This window comes from Atractosteus spatula, chromosome 2, assembly GCF_055471065.1.
Source record: "Atractosteus spatula isolate fAtrSpa1 chromosome 2, fAtrSpa1.hap1, whole genome shotgun sequence".
In the NCBI taxonomy this organism is placed as follows: Eukaryota; Metazoa; Chordata; class Actinopteri; order Semionotiformes; family Lepisosteidae; genus Atractosteus; species Atractosteus spatula.
Genome location: NC_142707.1, coordinates 6618923 through 6645545, shown reverse-complemented (window position 1 = coordinate 6645545; position 26623 = coordinate 6618923). Strand labels below are relative to the sequence as shown.

Sequence of the window (26623 nt, the reverse complement as noted above, 5' to 3'; positions counted from 1 at the left end):
AAGATGATGCTTCAGATGTGGAATACGAGAACCCGTTTTTAAAATCCATTTGATCTGATTGGCAATACCGGGGAACGTTCGGAAAAGTAACTGCCCTTTTTAAACTACAACTCCCATTACACCTTGCGAACAAAAGGGGCAGGGGATATCTGAAGCATAACGCGCACCAGCCTCTATGAAATTGCACTGTGTTATTTGGAAATGGACAGTTCGTGTATGTGCATTAGTCGTAAAGCGCTTGTGTGGAGTAACCGGGGGACTGGACGCTATGGAAGAGAATAGATGATAAAACAAATTGGCGACAGAATTAATAATAACCTTTATAGAAACTTTTGCTTGAAATGGGTACGTACGTTCTGTCCTGTGAGTAATTTGTATGAAGGAAGTATTTTAGAACTGTACTGTTGTAGTTGTTTTAGTGCTCTGGTTGTAAAACTCCGACAGTGAGTCATGCCACGGTGTTTTCATTGCTATTTTTTATTGCTACGTGTTGCCGCATCTTCCTTGATGAGCGATTTCCTTGATTTGTTACTCTTTTTTTTAAACTGTTGTCCTGTTGTTTCTGTTACTTAAAGTGCGACACTTGAAAAACAGTTCGCCGTAGACCCAGTGAGGAGATTTATAAGATCCAAGCTCATCGAAAGATGCTTGAATTTCCAACATCAGCGTTTCTGTGCATTTCAGAGATTTTAGGGTTGACGTCTGATTAGGCATCAGTAGGCAATGACCTTGCGGAATATATCGCTCTATAGAGATTACAAACACACACACAGCAACAACTACTTTTATTGTCGATGAACACGTCAGTATATGGTTTTACGATGACAAGTATTTTAGTTCTGTTTAAATCTTTCGGAGTTGTCAAGTGCGGCTGCGTTTGTTGACGACAGTGACATTCCCAGTAACACTGAATGCATGCTTTCCAACTTTGTTAGAAGTATGACGGCAGCAAAATTTCTGCTAAAGTTTCATATCTGCGTTGTGAAATAAGTGTTTGTGTGTGTGGCAGGTGCGAATGTATTGTGACTGACGAACTACTGTAGTTGGTTGCTAAATAAGGCACAGATTACAGCAGCAGTTAGACCCATTTATCAGAAACTGAATTACCGTGGAACTGATGTTTGTACAAGAGAGGAAGTGGTCAAACTAAAGCACTTCAGGCGCTTAATGTTCTGTCGGACTCATTAAGAGGAGGAAGCTTTCTTCGCTTTGCTGAACTGCTGTTGAATTGTAATGGTATTGGGTTCAGGTAAGAGAGACGCTCAGGTAACAGATAAGGATTTCGCGTCAGGAAATTGGGCTTGAAAGGAGGAATTGCATCAGTTTTATTTTTAACTGTCTAGTCATAGTTACATGTGAACTTTTAAAGGGTGAGTCGTTTACAGACCTAGTTAAAAAGAAAGAAAAAATGAGATGATCAAGTTTTTTTTTCCGCCAAGGGCTGAGAATATAAATTTAGCTAAAATTGCATTGCGCCAGAAACACGACGCAATCATCAAATCACAATTATTTGAAATCACTTAATCGTTTCGAATGTCGGTTGATTTGCTTTGTATTGATAACAGAATTATAAGCAGTTACATTCATAACACAATTATAATAAGTATTATTGTTGTAAATACTATTACTGTAGTTCTAAATTACAATAATAACATTTTCTAATTAATAATAATAATAATAAAAAGAATAATGCAAAAAATAATAAAACATTAAATTTTTCTTCCCTAAATCGCTGCAACTTGTACCTGAAGAACCAATCCTTGTTTTTTTTTTAGAACAGAGCTTTAGAAATGTTTGTTGCCATGATCAAGCTACTATATTGCATAATCGGATTAAGAGGGAACTTTTAAAAAAATTCTAGTGGCTTGCTCTTTTGTGCATTAAAAATATTTAATATGTTTAAAATAACTCCTTAGCCCTCAGACTAAGACAGTTATTTCCCTATGTTCTTAATGCATGAGCTCTCTGTGACGTTGAACCCGGTGATTTTCCTATATGAGCGTTTGTCGTAAATACACCTCGGCGAATTCCAGATTCTCGCAGATGTAATGAAACTCTTAACACAGACTCCTTGTTTGGAGTTGACACGTGGAAAGGAACCATCAGCATCTACAGACAGATGGGAAACGGTTTTGTACAGAGAGTGATGTTTGGACCTGGGCATCACGGCATAGTGTTGCCCTAGGTTAATTTGAAAAAAAAACACTCGAAGAATACTGTATGTTGGGCTCTCGGAGAATGTGTGCTTGTTTCCAAAGGTCACTGGAACTTTGTGTTATGACCAGGACGATATGAAACTCATCGTCCCTTGCTAGACATCAGCTTCTCAGCTGTATTTCCTGTATAGGGCTAAAAAGGGTGTCTGGGAGAATTAATGATTGTGTGCAAAATAGCAGATTCACCTTGTTAGAACCACCACATTAGAACTGAATGCCATTGTGTAAAAATAATTATCCTCACTGAAAAGGGTAATTAAACTGCATAGAGGAAATAGAAGGTGGCTGGTGTCTTTTTATGTTTTGTTTATGGAACGGTGTCGGTTCTCATTCTGTCAAAAGACAAGTCAACCAACAAGTATTAAAAAAAAAAGTCCCACCCATCAGTAAAAAACATGATTCCAGCGCAACCTTGATATGCCTCCCCGCGCGTTTTCCTCTCTTTCGGTGTCAAGTAGTCATTTTTTTGGCAGTTTTTATACAGCTGGCTTGTGAGGTGAACGTTAATAAATGCAGCAAAACAAAATCATGTTGAAGAGGGAGAACCGCATACGCAGCACGAGAAACGTGAACTAAAACTGTAATAAATGTAGGTGCTGTTAACTGGTTACCTATATTGACAGAAATGATAACTTGATAACAGCATTGTTGCCTTAAAGCCTGGTCTCCTTAGATCTCAGCAGCTGAGCAAGGCTGGGCCTGGTCAGTACTGGGGTGGGAGGCTTCTAAGAAGACCCAGGATGCAACTGTAAGCACTTCAGTGGACCAGCAGGTGGCGCTCATCCCCTTACCTGAATTTCCTATCCAGTTGTCCTGTATGACCGGATGCACTGTGCTGGAGGGAGGTCCCATCCTTTGGATGATATTTTAAACAGAGGTCCTGACTATGTGATCATTACAGACTGCATGGCAGTTGTCAACCATGTAGTGTTTTGTGCCCTTCTGTGTTTGAAGTACTTTGGGATGAAAAACACTGTATAAATGCAATTAATTGAAAAAGTAGCTGGCTCAGGATCAGTGGATTTCCCCTGGTTTATTAAGTTCCCTGTTTATTTGTAATAGGTCCTCTTCCACTGTCCCATATTCTCAACTTGAATCATGCCAGGGGTCATGCTTATTGGCGGGATGTTCTTGGTGGGTGAGAGGGAACTACAGTGGAAGTTTAAAATATAAATATAACTTCTAAAGAGAAGTCATATAGAAAGCAGCAATCTTCCACTGCACAGGAAATGTGTGATCTCGAAAGAGAAGCAATTCTGTCAAGTGAATTCATTGTTGTTGATTAGGTGATATCGAGAGCAGGGTGCGCACAGCAGAGTGTGGGGGAGGAAAGACTGTCACAGGGCAGATGCGGTTTCTGAGGTGAGAGGTTTGTAAACAAGCCAATTGATAAACAAATAACCAAAACTAACTGGCAGATAGATGCCGTTGTCGATAGTGAAGAAAGAGGAGCAGCGATAACTGTAATGTGGAGTCAGTATCGGTAAAGATGAGACGATAACAATTGCTTGTCTGTTCTTGATATTTTCAGGGGGCGTATTCGAGTATTAGATCATGTCCAGATCTTCAGGTTATACAGTATTTTTTTTCAAGTTTTACTTTTATCTCCTGTGTGGTACAGTACATGTCAATCTCTGATCTGCATCAACTTAAAGATAGCATAAGACTATCTGTAAAACACCAGTATTGTCCATTGTACCATATGTATTAAAAACTTGCTCAGTTTCTTTGGTTTTAAGAAGAAATTTTGAGTCAGTTAGGAGATTGTAAGATTGTGCTGTAGAACTGGATAGGTCTCTTCATTTTCATTCATTAACCCCAACCCCCAGCACTAATTTCATATTTATGTAAACAAGCAAAATTCTTATTTTTAAGTCCCTGTTTTCAGCACTCAATTCCACATTTACTGTACCTCTTTCGTTGTTAATATCAGAAAAGGGCAGCGTTTATTGTGGTTCAGCTCGCAGTCAGGAAGTGGTCGTGTTGTAACCGTGCGGTTTTTATATCTAGGGCTTCCTGTTTTGGGGGGGGGAAGAGACGTAAATGCGGTGGGGGTGGGGAGGGTCTGATTTCTTAGAAACTTGTTCAGCTCTTGGGTTTAATCAGAATGAACGGCTTGTTCAAACTGCCTGTTTAGTGCCTGTTCTCACGCTACCTGAGGAGGTCATAATGAGTGTGACTGCATCTGTTTCCTAAAAATAAAACCAAAAGGGCGAAGAAATTACCCTTCAACCTCTCCATAAATTTCTCACAGGTTTGTCAATCGACTGGAATTGACAACTGTAGAATATTTGTTGTCGTCACTCAGTGACTGCTCAGCGATGATGCATGGAGGGGATCTCCACCACATCTATGCACATACAGTATGAAAGGTGACTTTAGTCCTTCTTTTTAAGAACCTAGACATTTACTAGCTCTTGTGTCCTACGCACCTTATCAGACAAGTGGTCACCACTTAGGTCACTTCTAATTTCATTTCGGCATCTGTGTTATTCCCCCATATTTTTGAAAGCGTAGAGAGAGATTTATAAAAGCCCACTGAGAACACTGTTTTGCCAGGGTGATTGTGCTATTTCTGTATTGCAGAACAAAGTACTTGGGGAGATGCAAACTCTGCTTCTGATATTTTTTAAATAAATCTTGACATGTTGTTGATGCCAGTTGGCTATAATCCATGAAGAACTGACTTCATGAGATTCTTAGTTCAGTGGGCTGCTTTATTCCTGGTGGTAAGCAATCCTGGTGCTTCAGTGCTGTGCTTGTTTTTGTTTTTTATTCCTCCTTCTGACCTTAGTTACTTAATTGAATCAATTAAGTGAATAAGAACTCCAATCAGACTGAGTAGTCTCTGCAAAATCTTTGCGTTGTGATTAAACGGGTACTTGTTTGCAATTGTGATCTGGTGATGCAGAGGAATTCACCTACTGTATCTGAACCTGTTAGTCCATAAAGTGTTTTTTTCCCCTGTACAGGAAAGTGAAAGTGTAAAGTGAAAGTTTTGAGGTCGATCTTATTGTTAACCTGTTTAATTTTTTTTGCCAGAGCAAAAGACATTTAAATGTAGCTTAGTAAGAGAAGACATTGAAAGCTGACAGATGATGATGATGATGATACACTTATATGGTGTTTTACAGGTAATAGGGACCACCACCAATGTGTGCACCAGTACGCTCACCACACATCAGCTATCAGTGGGGATAAGAACAGGATAATGAAGCCAATTCATAAACAGGGATCATTAGTAGGTCATAATTGGTAAAGGCCAGGGACAAATTTAGGAGTTCACACCCCTACTCTTTTCGAGAAACGCCCTGGGATTTTTAATGACCACAGAGAGTTTTATGTCGTCTGAAGGACGGCGTCTTTTTTACAGTGTAGTGTCTCCATCGCTGTACTGGGGCATAAGGACCAACACAGACTGCAGCGCCCTTCAGGGTGAGCGCCCTCTGCTGGGCCTGAATGGCGGACTATCGTGGCTGCTCCTGTTCACTTGTGTGCGCTTTGTGCTCTTGTGTTTACGCGGCAGTGTCACAGCCCAAAGGTCGGCCCAGAAAGAAGCCAGACCCAAGGGACTCCAGTGAGGCAGACAGTTCTGAGGAAAGTGACAGGAACCTGAGCCAGGTAAGGAACATGGCCTTTATCCCACACCATTCGTCTGGAGTCTTTCCTTGACCTTGATCCTGTGTGACGTGTACACGGTTTTATAATCCAGAGCTCAATTTTTAATACTAAAAATGCAAATGGTCAGGTATACCGTACCTACCGTTTCAGCATTCAGACATCAGTTTGGTATGGTTTAATTTTGAAATGTACAGGAGCCAAGAGCAGATTCTTTGGAAAGACCAAAGGTGAAACTTCAGATTTATTCTGATTTGGCATAGATTCTGCAACTACAGCATTATGAACAGGAAATGAATGGGACAGGGGCAGCATCCTCTGGCTGTGTTCAAGGGAACACAAAGTTCTCATTTAATGTTTTCTAGTGAACTAATTTCTCATTTGTGTACCAATCTGATTGCAATCAAGTGCAATTACTGGCATTTGACAGAATTTCCTAAATTTGGTGCTTTGGTTTTACTATAGCAGTTCCTTCTGACAAATACATATTGAGACTGCACTAAGGACTGTCCTCCTGTATTTGGTGTGTTAGAACAATATCATTTGATGAAGTACAAAAGGATCTAGGGAGGAAACTCTTTCCAGCTTAGTCACTGTTTACAACTCACCATTAATGGTAAATTCACTTATAGTGAATGTGACTACTTTTTTGTGTATTGTTTGCTCCTACCTTCAGATTTAAATCATAAATGTCCAAAGCCTTTGAGGATGACACTTTTCCTATTTTTCTTGTTTGGATACTAGAAGCTTGGTGGTCTTTTAACTGTGGGTCCCTTTTTAAACATGTGTAATGTCCTTGTTGTATCATCTGCATAGAACATGAATTAGCCCAAACACTGGAATTGTTTGGGGTCCACAGCAGTTTGGACCCTCTTTTCTGTGGGGTTAGATTCCAGGGAACCCATAGAACTCTGGATTTTTTTTCTTTTCCTGGGAAAACAATCCACAATTTTTGAAAAGTACTGAAACATAGTGTAAGCGTCACCAGCCCAACCGCAACAGAGCCAGTTTCTCTTGGCTGTTTCCCTGCCAGTTGTCATGGCCCTTTGTGTGACCAGAAGCCTGTGAGAATGTGCAGATGTCTGCAGAATGACACACACAAACACAAGAAAAAGAAACAGTTGGAGTTCCAGGCTTCAGAGGCTTCTGGTAATTGAAGCTAAGAAAAAAAAAGAATAGCAAAATAGCAAAGCATCAAATTTCCAGGACCAGGTTGTGAGATGAAAACTTGGTGGTTTGTGTGGTTAAAGCTGGCCGGGTGATAACATCGAAACCCAGTGTGCCGCGAAACAATCATAGCACCACGGCTTTATCAGCCCATTGACATCAACAGCTCCCACACACTTTTCCGAAATTCGATTGCCGTGGAAATTTAGAATAGGATGTTTACCGGTTGTGTTTCACAACACAATTCTTTTTTTTTCAAACGATGGTGTAACACACATATAAAAAGCCTGAGTTAAAAATAATAATTTGGGCATCAGAGGAAGTGATGCTACAAATTGTAGCATCACGTCCTGTCCAAGACGGGAATTGTCAGATATTCTAAATGTGGGCTCAGTGAGACTTTTATTTATGGATTTTGTTTAGGTATGAAGAATTACGCAATGATTTTTTAATGTTTTCATTGAATTCCCAAGGTTGAGTGAGCCTGAGAGCCACAGATCCCTCCTTTGAGCTGTCAGCATCTTTTAAGAGCCAGTGATTATGGTGGCACTCTATTGGGCATGTGGAGAACTGCAAAAAAATATTAGGAAGCCCCTTATTTCTTAAAGATACTGGAGACCCCGAGCCTATCACTGGAAGCACAGGGTGCAGGGCAGGGCTACATACTGGAATGATTACCAGATACTAACACAGTACACAGATACACGCTTGAGAGCACCAGTTAACCTAACCAGTATGTTTTTGAGAGATGGAAGGAAACCAGTGTATCTGGAGGCATGGGGAGAACTTGTAAACGCTACAAAAAAGGTACCCCAGTCTGGAATTGAACCCAGGACCTAAGAGATCTGAGACAGTAATGCTAATTTCCAAGCTACCTGCAATAGAAATACAGTATACATTATCATTATTGGTCAGCTACCACAGAGATTTTAGTTGGTTAGTGTAAACTCAAGTTACATTGCAACATCAATTCCTCTGCCTTACCATATTTCTGTGTGCATGTAAGGTTATTGCTTAACAATCTCCATCTGATGCCCTAGCTCTCCAGATAGCAATTTGAATCTTGGTATGAATAAGCAGATGACCTGATAATGCAAATTTGAGAGGATGCATGCCTGCAGTCTTCCTCTTAATTCTAGTAAGTGTGTTGGAGAGGTAAGCTGAGTTGACTAATGTTGACTGACAATAGGCAATATCAAATCAATAGCAAAAAAAAAATGCAAACTTTAGAATTGTCACAAAAGAAAGAAAATTGCAGGGAATTTTGGATTTTGACACATGTACTGTAGATGGGAAAAGTTCCTTAGTGCACAGTGTTGGCTTATCTTTGGAAAATAATGCATACTTCCTTTATTTGACGTGGCCCTCTTGCACGAAGTAAAAATGTCACAGGTCTAAAACAGAAATACTGTGTGAATTGCTGTTTGAGTGCGTTTGATCTGGAAGGTCAGTGTCTGTGCTGCAATAACAGTTTACTACCTTTTTATTTCCACTGATGGAACCTCTTAAGTGAAGACCTCTGTAGAAATGAGACTGTATGGTTAGTCAGAGTTTATTTTTGGTCAGCACAAGTTCCATCCAGCGACGTGGCTCATTTCCTGCTTTCTGATTCTTAATTCTCAGAATCTGCCACACTGACAAGCCCCTTGTCCACAGCCCCCCACCCCACATTTGTATAATATTTGTCTTAAAGGTCAGAGTGGAGAGAGCTGTTAGTGTTTCACTTTAAGTCAGGAAAAGCAGAATTCGCTTCTAGGCAAAACAGCAAGTGTGAAGATGCATCCCAGGACTCTAGGGTATAGGTTCACAAACTTTTCACTCAGACCAAATGGTTTTTTAACACTTTAAGAGTAAAAAAAGAACATGTATCTTAGGCTGACAGAAAGAAACTTTGAATTTTTATCTTCTCTTGCATCTTATTTGATTTAATACCATGTAAGGTGATAGCTGGGTATGAATGTGCATCATTGATGCAGTATTGGGTTACATCATAAGTATTACAGTAAATTGGTCAAAACCTTTCTCAAAATCCCTTGAACAAATTATTCGCAGTGATCATGCCCATTCGGTGATGTGTATTGTGTAATGAATTGTACTTTCTCATGACCAATCATCTATTGGTGATGTCATTAAACGTTTCTTGAAAAAACTGTTCTTTAAAACATAAAGTAAAACTAGGGCAGCATGATGGTGCTGTTGGTAGCATTGTTGCCTTGGCCCTGGTCCAATTCCAGACCTGAGGTGCTGTCTGCATGGAGTTTGTATCTTCTTCCTGTGTTTGTATGGGTTTCCTCTCACAGTCCAAAACCATACTGGTAGGTTAGCTGGGTTCTGGGAAAACTGGCCCTGGTGGGATAGAGTGTGTGTTTGTATGTGCCCTGCGATGGACTGGCGTCCCGTCTAGTGTGTCCAGCCTTGCGCCTCATTGCTTGCTGGGATAGGCTCTGGCTCCCCCGCGACCCCGCATTGGAAGAAGCAGTGAGAAAATGCAAGGGTGGACGAAAAAGTATAAATGAGCCGCCCGGATAGCTAAGCATCCCAGCATTCTTTTGTTGATTCCGTTTCACGAATCCGATTTGACCTCTTCAACTTCCCGCGGCTCCCGGCGCCTCTGAGCTGTGAGTAAACTGCAAACCGAATCTAACGAGACACCCCTTAAAACACTGCAAGGTTTGGGATGCAGATTAGGTCTGAATCACCCATCTTTCTGTGGTCTTGCGCTAATCTGCTACTCGTTGCTCTTATATAGGCTAAACAGAGGATTACACCATCATTTGAGGTATTCACACTTTCAATAATCATGTCAGAAAGGAGAAAAAAATGTTCCAGCACATGTAAGAGAGAGAGAGAGGCTATTATGGGTTTGCAGGAAATGGCAGACAATTCTGCACACTGCAGTTTGTGGTCAAGATGAAAATCAGTTTGAGGAGAATGAAAAGCGTGTGAGATGATTGTTGGAGGGTGAGATAGGAGAGAAGCGGAGCAGCTGTGCATCGTGGTGACTCAGTTAGGGCTATCCCGAGCCCGAGCTGAGAGCTTCACTATGATTCACCAGGGGCCAGGCTTCTCGTAACTGTTGCTGAGGAAAGGAACTCGATTCACTGTGAAACCTTCTCACTGCAGCCTGTCTGCTAACCCTGAGCACTGGAGACCAGCTGTGGGAATTCATTTTGTTCTGTCTTCACTGATGCAACAGAGGCTTAAAAACGCAGCAAGCAGAGAGTTATTTTTGAGGCTGTGCTGCTTGTTGCCTGGAGATGCAATAAAAGTCCTTCCTAGCAAAAGAAGATCAGTTTAATCTTCATCCTTGGGTTCTGCCACCCTGGTCCTGGAGAGTGAAGGTCCTGTAGGCTTCACTGGGTGTTTGTAGCTTTCACTAGAGAAACAGGTGAATGACTTGTCCAATTCCGTCATTCACGCCACAGCACGAGAGAAAACTAAAAGATTGTCCAGGACAAACAGACCTCTCGGTTAAAATAGAAAGTTGACAATACTTCCTCATGATGTGATGTGAAATTGGGTGAAAACAGGTGTTAATTTCATTGGGTGAAATTAGGGATTATGACAAAAAAACATTTGATGTGATTAGGGTGTGGGTTGAGTAGAGAAGAGATAACAGGACAAATCTGTTTCTTTTTCTGTAGCTTCTAAATTTATATTTCTAAGAACATACAAGAACGTGAGAAAAGCTTGTAAAGAGAAGTCCAGTAACTTGTTTCCAAATATAGTGTCGATCACTGAGAAAAATGGATATTGAAGCAAGGATTGGATCAGCCATGTACAGTATAAACTGTATTATCACTATATATTAATTACCTTGTATTATTGTATAAATCTGTAATAGTATTGAACCAGTGATTTAAGTGTTCAGGTACTGTACCTCAGTAACATACTGTATTAGTAGTTACAGAGAAACACAATAGGAAGACACAAAAATTGATTAATTTGACTGGGATTCATTGTAAAAGACAAAAATGTGAATTTTATGAAGACTGAAAGATGACTCCCTGCTAGAATTATGGAATTTGTTCTACTTTCTGATGTATTACAAGAGATTCATGTGGTAATACTGTTTAAATATTGCACCATAAATCTTGATAACCTTTACAATGGGTTACTGTATGTTGCTTTCGGGGTGACTCACCTTATGGAAGCAGAAGAATAAGTATTCCATAGGAATCCAAGAATCTACAGAGTTTGCTTTATAGTCAAGTCATTTAATGAAGCAGGTGATATGCAGATCCTCTTATTTTATTATTTCCGAAAGATTTAATTTTCTGTGTGGACCTGTGCAGTTCTCTCTCCCTGTTGTTCTGCTAAGATTGCTATTTTCCCATCCAAACTCACAAGTTCAGCAGAAACTCCTGAAAACTGATAGGAGTTTTGTACGCAGCAAATAGCAAACTCATCAGAAGCATCAACACAAGGATCATTAAGGAGACATGGAATGATATGAGTAGGTTATGGAATGAAATAACTCATAAAGGCAATGCAAACTTGACATGGAGAGATATCTATATGCCACTTGAGAGCAAGGGAGTTGGTCTTTTATATTGGAGGCTTATTTATTTATCCATTCAGTTGGATGTCTTATGGCATTATTACTACTAGGTATTGATTCTTTTTCTTAATGAGAACAGTTTTGCAATACATAAAATAAACCCACAAGCCTTTTGACTCCTGCATGTGGTCACTGGATTCATTAGCTTTTTGATGTTCAATAGTCAGGTTCATTGAATGCAGGATGGAACTTAATTTGGCGGGCGAGACATCTTCTGGGTTGGAAAAGACAGTTTGTGCTTGATGTGAAGTCTTGATAAAAAGATATTGATTGAATTCAATGTCTTGAATTCTTTTTATGTTGTAGGCGGTTACATTGAAAGCACATTGTATAAAAAAGGCACAGATTCTGCCTCTCACATTCTATTATTAGACCCCTTTTAAGAAATACTGAGCTCATTCTAATACATTTAATGTCAGATGAAGATCTACAGTCATCTAGAATCTGCCTTCATGTTACTTATAATCAGTTTCAAGTCAAGTGTACCCCTCTGACATCATATGGCAGATGTGTCTCATAATAAAAGTGATTAATCTACCATGTTAGACATTTATTCAATTAAAGTTCTTTACTGGATTTGGTTGTTTTTAAAATGTAACCCCCAAAGGAATAAAGGGAGGTTCATTGTAAAGGAATGACACATTAGTGTGGTAAAAGTGAAAAAACATCTTAATGTAAGACTAAGCAGGTTATATTTAGTAAGATATGGAGTCCATCTGCTAGTCTGCAGTCCTCATGTATGGTTTGCAGCATATTATAATGTATTTATTTATAGGAAGTCAAAAAGAGGTATTGAATCAAACCGACTGTTGGTAAAAACGTTTGACTTTAATATCTCAATTGTTTGGTGTTCTTGCTCTTTACCATTTATTGTGCATTCTGTAAAGTTTATTTTTTCCTTTATTATTAAATGGTCTTAAAAAAAACTGTACTGCAGCGACCACTACCTGCATGTTGTTGGGGACAGGGAAGGGGAAATAGCTGTCTTTTGGTCCCATTGGTAGAGGACTGTGAGCCGTTAAAGTTCTTGCCTTCATTGAGTGTTGAAGAATCTCCTATCGAACCTCAATTATGTGAAAACAGTGGCACAGCATCACAAATAACAGTCTTGGCAGAGAATCACACATAACACATGTAGGAGGACTGTTGACAAGTAAGAAGACAAATGTCTGGAAAACTCAGTGTAATTTAGATATCTGGTGACCTAAATGGTGACACTCAATCACTGCTTCTCTTTATCTGTTCAGGTGATGTCTTTTACAGTGATGCAAATAACATTTCGAAATAAACAAGTGAAATCGCTATGAACAGAGAGAGGCTGGGGGGTGGGAGTGGTGTTAAGGGTTGAGAACAGTAGCTAGTGTGAACTGTAGGAGGTTTTTTTCCGATTTTTCTCGGATGTGAAACTTTCTTCAAAGGTTTCGATGACAAATTTCAGGAGCGATCACAGTTGTTTTATTATTCTTTCTACTGATAATATTGGAGGAAACTGTATAATTTCCTGCTTGTATTGGAATTCACCCTCATTGTTTCTTAAACAGTAACAGTCAATGGTGGAGGACTCAGTGTGATTTCCCAAATAGTTTTTGGCATGGAGGATCCTGGCACAAGCTTTAGGTTGTGATCTTTTCCAGTTCCTGGTACATGACAGTGTGCCAGTATCAATACCCCTCCATAGAGGGCACATTGAAAAAAATAATACCCCAGGGTTATTCCCAAGGCAGTTACGACTTAATAAAGACACTCAAATATTGAAGATTGAAGCTGTGAAGAAAACCAGTTCTTACTGTTCTTACCAGTTTAGGTAAGCTGATACAGATCTGTTGACTGAGAATCTTGCATTATTAGACAATTCAGATTAATTCAGTACTTTACAGTCAGATCTAGTCAGAGTTTCATTACAGATATGAGTAAACCACCTTAGGAACAGTGTTGCGTGTGGCATTGATAATTTCTTAAAAGCACTGTGAATTGCAATTTAATTTTCTGAAGTCTGAAGTAAGACTGTTTTTTAAAAAAAAAAACAAATAGCCTGTTTGGTGGACATGAAAGGTCTGAATGAGTTTCCTTGGCCAAAAAGAGTGTGGATGTGTGCAGTGTGAACAGTGGGATGACAAAGGACAAAGAATGTTCAGCCTGTTTCTTCTGCATTGGAGGATGCAATTCCAATATTCCAATCCCAGCAAACACTGAAATGTGAAGTCAAAGAATGCACCTTTGACAGAAAAAATAAATAAGACTCTGTCTTCTTCCATCTGCTCCAGAACACCAGTGAGATGGAAATTTCCGACTCCACAGAAGGCGGAGACGACCGGATCAGAGCTAGCCAATCTGAGGTGGAAGAGAAGAACTTTCTGAGCAATCTGTACAGGTTCATGAAGGATAGGAGCACGCCCATCGAAAGGATACCACACTTGGGCTTCAAGCAGAGTAAGTCCAGAGTAAGGAGGAGAGTGTCTGTTACCCTCAGATCCCGGCTTCAACACCAGAAAAGAGCATCTGTCAAGCACAATTCAGGGAGAATGCATTTGAGAGAGCTCAGCATACTGTACATTACCCACTGTGCTTTTCTCCAGCTGTGCTGTTTCTTAAGAAGTGCTATTCCAGATGTTGTTTTGCTAGCTGTTTATCAGCTGTAATTTGAACAAAATAGTAAAGTGTTGGAGTCCTCTGATCTCATGTGCTCCCTCAGCAGAGATAGAGCACTGACAGTCTGTGGGCTAGGATGAATACAGAATTACAGCAGCCACATGCACTTTCTCACATAAGCTCAGGCTGCTGGTGGAATCAAGGCAAAATACAATGACATGCTTTGAAGATACAAAAACAGTTTCAGTTCCTCCTCTTTTCCATGTAAACTGACCTTCTGCACAATTTTATCATCTCTAAATGATTTATTCAATTCTGTTTTCTGTAACCACTTCTCTCCTGATGAGATCAGAGGTGGTTATGAAACATTTACAGTCTCCTCTTTTTAAGAACATCAGAAAGCTTATTGAGAGGAGGCTATATGGCCCATCTAGCTTGTTTGGTATTGATAGCTAATTGATCCAAGGATCCCATCCAGCTGTTTCCTGAAGGATGGCAGGGCATCAGCTCCAGCAAAATGACTGAGTCCCTGTTCCAGAATCCCACAACCCTTTGGGTAAAGGAGTCCTTTGTGTTCGCACGTTCCTATATATTTCCACTTGCGTCCTCTGGTTCGTGTTTCAGCGTACATTCTGAAGAAGTCCACTACTTTGACTTTGCTGATGCCCTGGAGGGTTATGAATACTTTGATCAGTCTTCTATGTTCAAGTCCAACAATGTTAATTTCCTTTAGCGTGTCAGTGCAGAACATTCCTACAAGCCCTAGAAGGCATCTGATTTCTATCAGCAGCAATCATTTCTATAAAGTGGTGACCAAATAAGAGAATATTTTCCATCTAATACTAACAGAATGCTCTGATAAAGCATTTTGGAGTGCATTATGGTTGCCTTTTAACTGGTCATGTAAGTTTCAGCACCTTAGTTACAAGGCTGTGTATAACATACACTTGGACCATAAGGCTCTATTAAGATTCATTATAACTTCTGTTGGTGCATTCCATACTGTCTCCTTATATCTGTAATTTCAATGTGATAATTTGCAATTATCTGTGTTCTTTTCCACAGTAAATCTCTGGAAAATCTACAAGGCTGTGAATAAACTGGGGGGATATGATTCTGTAAGTAAAACTTGTATTGTAATCCACATAGTGAAATTTACTGTTGTTAGAATTTAAGTAATTCATACTTTGCTTTATTTTTTAAACTTCAGTATCTTATTCCTCCAAATATTAATTACTTTTCTTCAACCTGTTTAGTTTGACTTCACATTGTTTTTGTTTCTGATATGAAACAGTGTTAAGAATAATCGGCAAGACCATAAAGGCCGCTTTTACATAATTTAACAGTCGAGTGATTTAATTGAAAAACAGGATTCGTGGATTCTTTACGCGTACGTACTGTAAGTGGGAACTATTTACGGCCATGAAACTCTTCTTTAAGTAGAGTTTCCTGAAATCACGCTATTTAGTCCTTGAGCGTTTTAAGGGGGAACTATTTACGGCTGCGAAACTCTTCCTTAAGTAGCGTTTCGTGAAATAATTCACAGTGTTTAATCCATGAGGATTTTTATTTCTGCGATGCGAATGTTTTTGTTTTACTGCAGAATACAGTGTATTCATAAAATTACACAATGTGAGCTACGTAGTGCGTACAGTAGGACATGAACCTATTTCGAAGTATGAAATAGTAACCTTGCACACGGCTGGAGAGTGAGTCGATTAACGAAAAGTCTCCAGATTTCAGATCCAATTACCCTCTGTAACTTTTCTGTCATACTGTATCTGCATATTCCACAAGTAGTGGGTGGAATAATAGTTCAAGTTCATAGGACCACCTTCAGAAATGAGCTCAAACATGAATGATTATAAATGACAAGAGGACCAGAAAAACCAAGAAGGAAATAGCGCGCTTATGACGGCTACAGTCTAAGCAGAACCCACAGGATTTATAATGTTATTTTAAATGGTGTTTATCTTAACCTAAAATTACCTTTGAAGATATGTTTGTGTATATTATTTTGAAGAGGCTTGCTCCAAGCAGCGATGTTTCCAGTTAACTTAAAATATTCATTGTTGAGAAACTGCACTTCAGGGTTTCTAGTTTCTATATGTGTGTATGCAGCGCTCCTGAAACAATCCACAACATTACCCTCCGCCCACACTCAAGGATTCTGCTGTCGTTTGCAGTAATTATGTGCAAGCATGTGGGAGATCGTTTGCATCTGATATAGATATAGTATAATTAGAACGCTAATGTGTATGTAGATTAGTTTGATCATGTTCATAAATAGCTTCATAGAACATTTTAAATTTCAATTTGAACCTCGTTCTTTTCCCCTCACTCTATGTTTAATACTTCTTCTTTGGAAGTTAAAAAGGTCACGTTAACTTTCCCACAGCTTTAACGTTTGAATGATTTTTTTTTGTAGTTGTTGAACAACAACCAAAATCACCACATACATCCCTTTCAAAGACTTCAGTAAAATCACGAACTCTCCATTACTCCCACACCAGATACTTATGCAGATCAGATTAATCTGGGTGTAAACTTTCTTAAAAGCATACATATTGATGGAATATGTGATTTCAAGGCTAGAATCGATGCAGTGGTCTTATTTGAAGTGTTTAACGATTTTGAAGAAAAATTGAGATAATGTTACAGGTTCACACGAGAATTTGATGCATAAATGTCATATCTGTAAGGTCTTTCAACAGGGTCTTTTCAACATTACCTTTAGGGTGGCAGTAGAAATCACTTGAAAACGTAGAAAAGCATTAGTGAAATTTGCAGAAGACATGCAAATGTGGATGAGAGTCAACAGGTTCACTTAAATCTCCTGTCCGTTACATAGCAGTATTCAAATAACACATTTCTTTCCTGTTCTCACATTGCACTGCAGAACGTTGATGCTTGAAGTATTCAGCTAAAGCAGGTCATGCAATACTATGTGGTACACAGGCAAGCTGACCTGCCCATGTGACAAAGGTGACATGCATCCACTTCAGTAAGAATCCAAACAGTTGCACACAGAGACATTTCTGACCGATGGAAATGGCGTCAGAGATGTGACACTCAAGGGTGCCGTTTCTTCGTTCGCTTTTATCTCAGTGGAAAGAATCGTGAAAGGGGTTTGTCTCTGTACTGTACATCTGCAGTGCGCACACGGCTGAGGTTTATTGAACAATGACCGTTGGTTTAAGAATACAGCAGAGCAGGCGACACCTGTTATGATGTGAAAGAGAAGATCAAGCTGGCCAAGGCTGACTTTGTTCTGCTTCTGAGCCTTGCTCGTGTCTTTAGGAAGTTTCCATTATAGAGCCCGCCTGTGCTTCTCAATGCGCCTTTTTACAGGTGCTGTATGTGGGCGCAGTGGTTTTTCGATTGGGTGTGTGCAATTACTCACAGAATGTTAAGGTGTGGGGTGGGGCTCAGGGTTCTGCTTCATGTTGGCCATCAGAATTGAGAAGTGTGATACTAAATCAACGAGAGTTAATAGAACAGTGAGTCCAGTATAAGTTTTGTGCTTTATTCGGAGTGCCTGGAAGCCATACCCACAATGATCCAGGCATGTGGCACTCCTGTTCATTGCTTGATTTGCCTTATAGCCTTTGACTCTGTGTAACAGTTCCCTGGCATTGACTCCCCGTCAGTGGAGAATTCCATCATGCCAAATGATTGGCAGTCCTCCCACTAAGGAGAAACTAGTGGTTCCTGGCATCACCTTCTGCTGCAGACTCAGTGCCACTGTTCCTTGCTCACGTCTCCCAGTCCGAACTCCTCCATCTCCTCTGCAGCTGCCTCAGCGACTGGTTGACGCCAGTTTCTGTCATCTAAGTCATGGCCCTAATGTGGGCCCTGCTGAGGATACCCTCACAGCCTCTCATGGGCAGCTTGATGCCCATGCCAGTCCTTAGACAGGGGAGAATTCCGCTGCACCAAGAGTGGATCTCCCACTGTGGGAGAATTCAGCATGGCCCACTTTCCAAGGGTGATGATGTAACAAATCAGTATCAGTCAGCCCCATTCCATAAGCAACCTCTCACCCTAACACACTTAAAATCAGTTTAGGTTTAGTTGTAGGACCTAAACTGCATTAGGAGTCCTCAGTGTTGGTAGCAGAGGCCTTATTAGGTCAACAATGTCATCATTCAGGTGTGCTCGGTCAGAAATGTTATGCATATTAAGAGTTTCTGTGGACCAGAATACATAGGAAACTAAACTTCAGTACAACTCTGCTGGAGATTGTAAAGGCAAATTTCTACACGATAAGTGTCATTGCCTGATTCTTTAAAGGGATAAAAAAAGGTTATTGCTAACATTTTCACTAAAAAAAACATTTAGAACTTCTGCACACTTACTCAGACTTGTAGCAGGTGTACACACAAAAAAATCTGTAGGTAAACAGAATCGTCTGCTGTACAGTAGATCTTGTGACCAAAACAGTTTTTTAAAGCAATCATCTGTAAAAATTTGATAAACATGGTATACTGGAGTTTCTTCTTTTATTTCTAACTCCTTCACCTGTGAATATTTATCATCTCCATTGGTGTTTACCCAGCTTGCCATCACCCTGCAAGTGAAACACAGAAATACAGTGGCAATCGAAAGTATTTACCCCTCTTGGACTTTGTCACATTTTATAATTAACTCAAAACACTCTGTCGATGTTAAGGTGAAACCAAAAATCTCAGATTCTCCTAAATTGATTATAAAACAGAAAATAACTGATTGCAAAAGTATTCACACACCCCCCTTGAGTCATTATTTGGTCGAGGAAACTTTGGCAGAAGTTACAGTTACAGAAGTCTTCTCGGATAAGTCTCTACCACAGCTTTGCAATTGTTTGCTCGTTCTCCTTTGAACAATTGCTCAAACTCCCTTAAGTTGGTTGGGGAACTTTGGTGAAAACCATTTTTCAACTCCTGCCAAAGATTCTTGATTGGTTTGAGGTTTGGGCTCTAAGTGGGAGTACTTTTAATAGCCACTGCGCATGTTGTGGTCCTGATTTAAAAGGGAGGCCTCCATGCATATTCTGACTGAATTAAAATATTAAAGGAATGATAAATGAAAAATAGCAGTATAAAAAAACCACATTGCCCTTTTCTACATAGTTACTACAGATTATTTCCTGGGGACTGTTATACCAAATACAGTAATACATGGGCATCAAGCAAACCTATTCTTAATAATTTTGTAAATCTGAAAAGCCAAAGAAGTACTGGGTATTTTGGTATGACTGGATGCTAACTTCTTTTGGATAGAGTTTGTGGAAAATATTTGGAGCTGCAGTCTGTGGAAGCTGTATTAAATGTAGTCTAAATACTATCCCAGTGACGTTAAGCTGTAGTTTTAACAACAAGGAATACATGGGTGGAACTGTCTCTCATGCTTTGCCACAGACAGACTCACAGGCCCAATTTTGATTAGAGACGTTCGAGTAGGGAGCTTCATCAGTATGATCTGGCTACAAAGGAACAGGTAAGGGTTCATTCCATGCAGAAAGGCAAAGAAAATAAACATTATGTTTCTGAAGAAAGCTCCACAGCCAAAATATAGTGCTTCTTTTCTTTACCTTTCAGCATGAAATGAACCTTTGCTTGTTCCTTTCCAGTTTCGAATAGGACTGGCAAAGACACAGATAGCAGGTGTCTGGGTTGCCTGACTCTGCGGAAAAAAATAATTGTAGCTGTAGTGCGGCTGGAGAAGGTGCTGACAGTATAGAAATGTGGGGTGCTGGATGTTCATCTCTGTCTCCTCTCAGGCCCCTGGAGGCCTGGGCTCTGCTTGGCCAGCTGACTGGGGGAGAGGGTGAGAGGGGGCTGGGCAAGACTAGTACTTTATTCTGAGGATCCTGTTTATAAAGTTAAAACTCTCTTAAGGGAAAGCTCACCTGCCGTTCGCTGTGCAAACAACTACTGCAGAATATTGCAAGGACATAAAAGATAAAATTACAACATCTAATACAATATAGGGGTATGACTTCGGGCAGGAGTAGGTAACTCTGCTGCTTCACATCTGCATGGTTATAGGCTTCATTTTTTCCAAAACCTTATTTTTTTTGTAATGATCTTTTGCAGCAGGGTCTGTACCGGTTGGGTTGTCCGGTAGTGAAGTAAACGTGCCTACCCAGACTCTGGGCAGCGGATGTTTGAGATGGTGCAGTGTCCTTCACAATGTTAATTTTGACCTGGGTGCTTTCTTACCCCCAGGTGACGGCCCGGCGGCTGTGGAAGAACGTGTACGATGAGCTGGGAGGTAGCCCAGGCAGCACCAGTGCTGCCACTTGTACCCGCCGCCACTATGAGAGGTGAGCTTCCCAGCAACTCATCCTACATACAGTACTTCTAGGCTAGCTGGCACACCAAGCTTGCTTACTTACCTGGCTAAATTGAAGTTCAATACTTTATTGCCATAACAACTAGTTGCACGGAGTTTGTTTTGGTGAGCTTGTACAATTAAAAGGCATACAGTGCAAATATACATCATAGAGTTAATAATAGACAGCATACACCCAACACATCATCACATATCATACTACAAACACACACCAGTAATAAAATAAATAATAATGATGGCTGAGAGAATAACAGTGCCCCGAGCAAAAATATCAAAATGAAAGTGCAGAGTTTATACGCCTCGCAGCTTCTGGGCAGGTGCTGTTATGGAACCTAGTGGTCCTTGTCTTGCTGGTCCTAAGCGGCCTACCAGCGGGGAGGAAGGTAAACAGGAGTTTGGCAGAGGGAGATGGGTCGGCGAGAATGCCGAGAGCTTTGCATTTCAGTCAAGAGTATTAGAGTGAGTCCACCGGGGGAATATGGCGTCCTTCAGTTTTGGAAGCGATCTACACTACCCTCTCTAGCTGCCTCCTGTCTGGGGCAGATGCGTTGCCACACCACCCAGTGATGGAGAAGGTCAAAACACTCTCATGACAGCTCTATAGAAGGGGGTCATTGGTTGCTGTGACACTCCAAAGTTCTTTGACTGTCTGGAAGACCAGCCTCTGGTGAGCTTTCTTGACTGATTTGTTGACCCCCCATTGTCTAGTGTTGGAGATGGTGGTGCCCAGGAATTAAGACATCTCCACCAACCTTACTGCCTGACCATTGATGTATAGATGTCAATTGCCTACTTTGATTCCTATCAAATTATACCATTACGTTTTCTTCCTTGCTGTTCTCTGCAGGGCTGGATTTCCCATTAGGCACTGTAGGCACAGTGCCTAGGGCCTACGAAATTTTTAGGGCCTACGAAGGAGGGAAACACTAGTGACTAATGAAAAACGAGCTGAAACAACATGCTTGCAATCGACTCTAGGTGCTCCAAATCAATAATCATACACTATCTAGCGGCTGTTCTAGAAACTAGAAGTATCGAAGTGATGGTCGCTCGACTCGCTCCATCAATCACGTGGTTTAGCATTACAGTAGTTTAAAGTGCATCATGTCAATCGACGTAATCCAGTTGGCGTTTACCCCTCTTTTTGCTAGTTTCGGAGTGAAAGTGCCAAGGGCCCACGAACACTGAAATCCGGCCCTGGTTTTCTGCTCTCATTTTCCTCCTTCCCTCCTCTTTTGCCATTCTTAAGAATGTTACCGAAGCACTTTTGGTTAAATGGGTAAACGATGTGCTGTTTTCTCACAGGCTGGTGCTGCCTTTCGAGAGGCATCTTAGAGGAGAGGAGGACAAACCTCTGCCCCCCGCCAAGCCGCGGAAACAGTATAAGACAACCAAGGATGCCAAGAGCAAGAAGAAGAATCCCAACAAAGTGGGAGAGATGGGTAGTGGCACCGAGGTATGGATTTTCCGCCTGATACTGCTCACGGTAAAGCTGGTGACTGCAATACTGCTTTTTCAAAATGTTTTAATTCTTGAATTTCCCTTGGGCTGGTTAAAATATCCAGAGAGCAAAATGTTGATTTTCTCTGGTGTGCTTTTGTACTTGAGGTTAACTTGCTTAACTTGCTAAATTGCTTAACAATGCAACAAATGCATAGATATCTCTTTTGTAGCAGGTATGTTAATTGAACAGGCATGACATAGTTTATATAGTCAGATTGTTGATCAACCACAGGAGGTCTACTGTGAAAGTTACAGGTTAGTAGCTTGTGTAACCACTGTTGAAAGCAGTACAAGCTGTACAGGTACTAATGCCCGCTGTCTGGCTTCTCTCACAGCTACAAGAAAAGCGGGAAGACGGCAGCCATTGTGAAGCCGGGACCTGTTTTCATGCTCCACACAGGCCCACACCATCAGACAACCCCAAGCCGGACCTCCCCAGCCAGGATGGTGCAAAGCAAGACAGGGAGCCGTGCCTTCAGAAGGACCAACCTGCTGCTCCATGCTCGGTGTCCCAGCCTTTCAAGAGCCTGCTCTCCAATCTCCATTCCACAGGCCACGGGGTGATTTCACCTCTGGTGAAGAAGAAGCTGATGGCTCAGGCCAGCGAGTCTGGGAACCTGAACTTTACCTCCAGAGTGGCAGCTGCCCCCGCTGGCTCCTGTTCCAGCCCGGAAGAGGACAGCACAGGACGGCCGTCTGTCATCCACTGTGCCCAGGTCCCAGGACTCCAGCCTCCCAGCCGAACCAGGGATTCCTCTGAGGGTTCACCTGAGCCCCCGTCCTCCTCCACCAGTCCATCGGCCTGCTCTGCCACTTCGGAAGACTGTCTGTCCCAGCCGGAGGACTGTGGAACCCCCCCAGAGCCCGAGAGACAAGCACCCCCAGCTTTCATTGGAAAATTTGCCTCCACCCCTTTTGTGAATGGTGTCTGCAAGCCCCTGAGCTGCTATCCTAGTATTAAGGACTCTGCTGGCTATCCCTGGCCCCCCAGGGAGCACCTCCAGGTCAGCCCTCTCCAGACCGAGAGTACTGGGTCCAAAGGCCAGCGGGCGGACCTGGCGTGGAATCCAGGCTGCAAAGAGGAGAACGGACACCCCTCGGTCAAAACACAGCACCTGTCCTCTTCCACTTCCATTGCCGCAGGTCCCAAAGCCTGCTGGGTGCCTCCAATGTCAAGTTTCACCAAGGTCCAGCCCAAATCCTTCCATCCAAGCTACAAGCTCCCGCAGGCGCTGAAGAGGCCAGCTCCAGAGGAGACTGCCTACGGGAAGAAACTGCAGATGGTTCCCCCTATCCCTCAGGGAGAGCCCAAGGACAAAAACAAACCTGGGCTGCCCAAGCCCCTACCTACCCACTCACTGGTTCACCCGCAAGCCAGCCTTTCTCTCTCCTACCTCCTCCCAGCCTACGACAGGACTAGACCACCCTCTGCCCACCAGCTCAAAGGCCTGTCTTTACACCCATTCTTTCTCCACTCCCTGCCAGCCCAATTGGCGCTACCCGGCTCCCACGCCCAGGCTGACTCCATGTACCGCCATCTCTCTCCAGGCGCCTACCCTGTCCAGTATGAATCCTCACCCCGGCCGCGGCACTACCCTTTCCCGCTCTGGCATCCCCAGGCTGGGTACGCGATTGCAGGATTGCACCCCCTGTATCCTGGCACTAAACTGTGACACCCTGTGCTCCTTCAGCACGTCACACCCCGATTCTGGAACCAGTGGTGCTACAATAGGAAGCAGGGTCCTTTTCTGCAACCCCCTTTCCAACCATGCGCTGACTCTGGCCCTGCAGTTACAGCAGTCGACTCAACCTCATTTTTCATAGAAACAAGTGATCGTCTTCGTAGCTAAAAAAAAAAAGACTTGTTTAACAAACACATGGATGGAAATGATTTCCGTGAGTGCACTATATGGACACTTGTGCAGTTAACGGTAAAGAAAATGGATAATTGGGGGCAGAAAGTCTCGGTTACATCTGTAAGGTTTCGAGGGAACTCAGTGAACTTTCTACAGTGCGCACGTTCTGGGAAAAAAAATGTTCTCTGGTTACCTTTGGAGAGCAGAGCAAATATAAACCAAATACCTCATTTGTTTTCTTCACAGTATTCACATAATCAGGGACTCCACCTTCTGTGTCACGGCTACTGGACTGTTGTCATGTCATGTTCTGGTGTCAAAGCGCAAAACACTCCAGCTGACTGTAACTCCTGCCATTCTCTCCTTAAAATATTAAATACCAACTACGTACTCTACAAAACAGAATTTATGCGTATATAAGGAGTCACATAAAAATGAAGTCAAATTAAATTTCTTTATGGATGTTTCAAAAGTTCCCATGACTTTCTATAGCAAATACATTTGGATTTGCTTTAACACGATAATCCTGGCATCGGATCCTTTTTTCATTTGAAAAACTTCTGAAAACTTCCACTGCAAAAGACGACTCATCACACAGCAGTATGAGTTGCAGACTCACTTACACTTCATACACTGCTGTTGAGTGTCTTGCACACACTGGCTATCTCTAACTTGTGACCTGATGCACGCTACATGTCTGTATCTAATTATCTGGAAGTTCAATGCAGTTAAGAGACAAGCTTTTGAATAGTCGTCGTTTCTCATTAATTGTCCGCTCCCTATAGACTCTCCTCTGTTACACTACAATACTCTTGTGTTTTGGAACTCATTTTGGGCAGTGTAATGCATACTGTAAAAGTTTTATGTTGCCTTACATATGATAAACACTGTACATACTGCCAGCTAATTGAGTCTTCACTCAGCTGATGTTTTTAAATGTGGTATAAAATGGCCCATAGAAAATTCTTGATTTTAGGTGCCCTTAATGTTGTGTGCAAGACTTTTGAGCTGACAAAAGTAGTCAAATCACATTGTATTCTTGTGAGCCTCTTAAGTCTCTTAAGTCAGACCCAAGGATCTGCTTAGTTGCTTGTCCTCTCCACAAGTGGTTCGAATGAATGTGCCACTTCTCTTCTGACCACTGGGGCTCTGTGTGATGATGTGATAGAGCATTTTGAATCAATCAAAATCGAGGCACGAAACGTAATATTTCAAATATTAGAGACTCTACCAAACCATAAACAGTGCAGAGATATGAAGGATTAAAACGATCCCCGGCCGGTGGGAGAGCTGAAAGTATCGCTTTCGCATTGTGACAGCGAGTCAGAATGAATTTCTGAATTCCAGGTGATCTCTATTACTGCACCTTTTCCAGTTTATCAATGGACAGTTGGAGCAGTCGTGAGTTTCTGTACTAACGCTAACTTTTCCCTTCGTTGCTCAAAGGATAACAAGACTGAAACCACATCAAGCGCGTCCGGCTAAGCATCCAAATTATTATTTTTTTAAAATATGGTATCCTATATGCAAAATGATTGTAGACAAAGGAGGTCTTTTCAGAACTGTTTCACTCAAGGATCTCCAATAGTACAACACGCTTCATAACTCTTAAAAACTCCTGCCCGACATTTGTTCAGAAGAAACTTGATTTGTGGAAATGCACTGTGTGTATAGCGAATGAACACATTTCTATACACAAATGACCTGAAATTTGTGCTGACACCGACTGCTGTTTGTGTGTGAACTTTTGTGTGTGTTTTTTTGTGCGCCGATACCTGAAGATAGATGCTGTTGTTGTCGCGTAATCTTGGGAAGACATTTATTTTGACAAATGTTGTGAATGGAAATTTTGAGCAACGCACGGCACTCTGTACTTTGAAACTGGAATGTGAAATTATCACTCAATACAAGTGTTCCCCCTTGTGGACACTTGACATATGACATTTAATTGTTCATGGTTTTATCTAGTGTGACGGGTTCATAAACATGGAATGTGATGTTGCTGTTCCCAATCGGTCACGCCGTAGAGTTCAGCTCACAAATTTGGATTTTTAAAGATTATTGCTATCCTTCGACTTGATCATGAGAAATTTGATAGTGTACATCCATTGAGCAGATGTTAATATTTCACTGTACAATTCTCTGTCTTTCATAGACGTGTTACAGTCCTGGATTCTAAAACTTAATATACAGAAAATCATGATTCGGGTCTAGGTGAGCTTCTGCTTCCTTTATTTGTGTTTTAAGCGTACAGTATGTGGTTTTCTTCCCGGTCACAATACATATTTTTGCTATGGCAAATTGTATATAATATCTAATCTTTTGTACATAATTCCATGGAATAAGTTTAGCTCTAGTTATTTTTTAGATGCTTTTGGATAAAAAGCAGCTCGTCCTGCGCTCGTGTGAAAATAAAAAAATATTTCAGAATGTATTTTTGTACAATAAAATTAGAAAATGATATTTATCCTTCTTTTTCTTCTAATGGTAATTTCTAACCTTAGCGCTTTACTGCCTCTGCTTCAGAGTGTAATGAAGTACATGTGCTATCTTTCAGAAGTGTGTTCTTTCTGTTACTTGTTGACAAGGTGTTCAATGTTCGGTATAATAACCGGTATACGGGAATTACACAATGAGAAAGAAATACAATAATGTTTTTTTTCTAGTTTAGGTTGTCAGTATGACAATAATGAAGTTTTTTCTAAATTATTTTGACGGAATACTTTACAGATTTTGTATTTTTGATGTTGAAAGGATATATCGATATAACATATATC

At 41.2% G+C, this 26623-nt stretch overlaps 1 protein-coding gene across 1 annotated transcript; it reads left to right on the top strand.

Annotated features, from left to right (window-relative positions):
• Positions 1 to 125: 125 nt before the first annotated feature.
• Positions 126 to 26276, top strand: arid5a (AT-rich interaction domain 5A). The gene is made up of 7 exons (XM_088940690.1): positions 126 to 345; positions 5743 to 5837; positions 13827 to 13992; positions 15217 to 15269; positions 20361 to 20458; positions 21793 to 21943; positions 22326 to 26276. Exons 1-7 carry the CDS (start codon positions 342 to 344, stop codon positions 23661 to 23663), a joined length of 1905 nt encoding a protein of 634 aa, XP_088796816.1. The 5' UTR covers positions 126 to 341; the 3' UTR covers positions 23664 to 26276.
• The last annotated feature ends 347 nt before the right edge of the window (positions 26277 to 26623 follow it).

Excerpts from the sequence above, each read along its gene's own strand:
- arid5a (XM_088940690.1), top strand. Across the intron at positions 15,270-20,360 it reads AACTGGGGGGATATGATTCT|GTGACGGCCCGGCGGCTGTG; the intron begins GTAAGTAAAACT and ends TCTTACCCCCAG. Across the intron at positions 20,459-21,792 it reads ACCCGCCGCCACTATGAGAG|GCTGGTGCTGCCTTTCGAGA; the intron begins GTGAGCTTCCCA and ends GTTTTCTCACAG.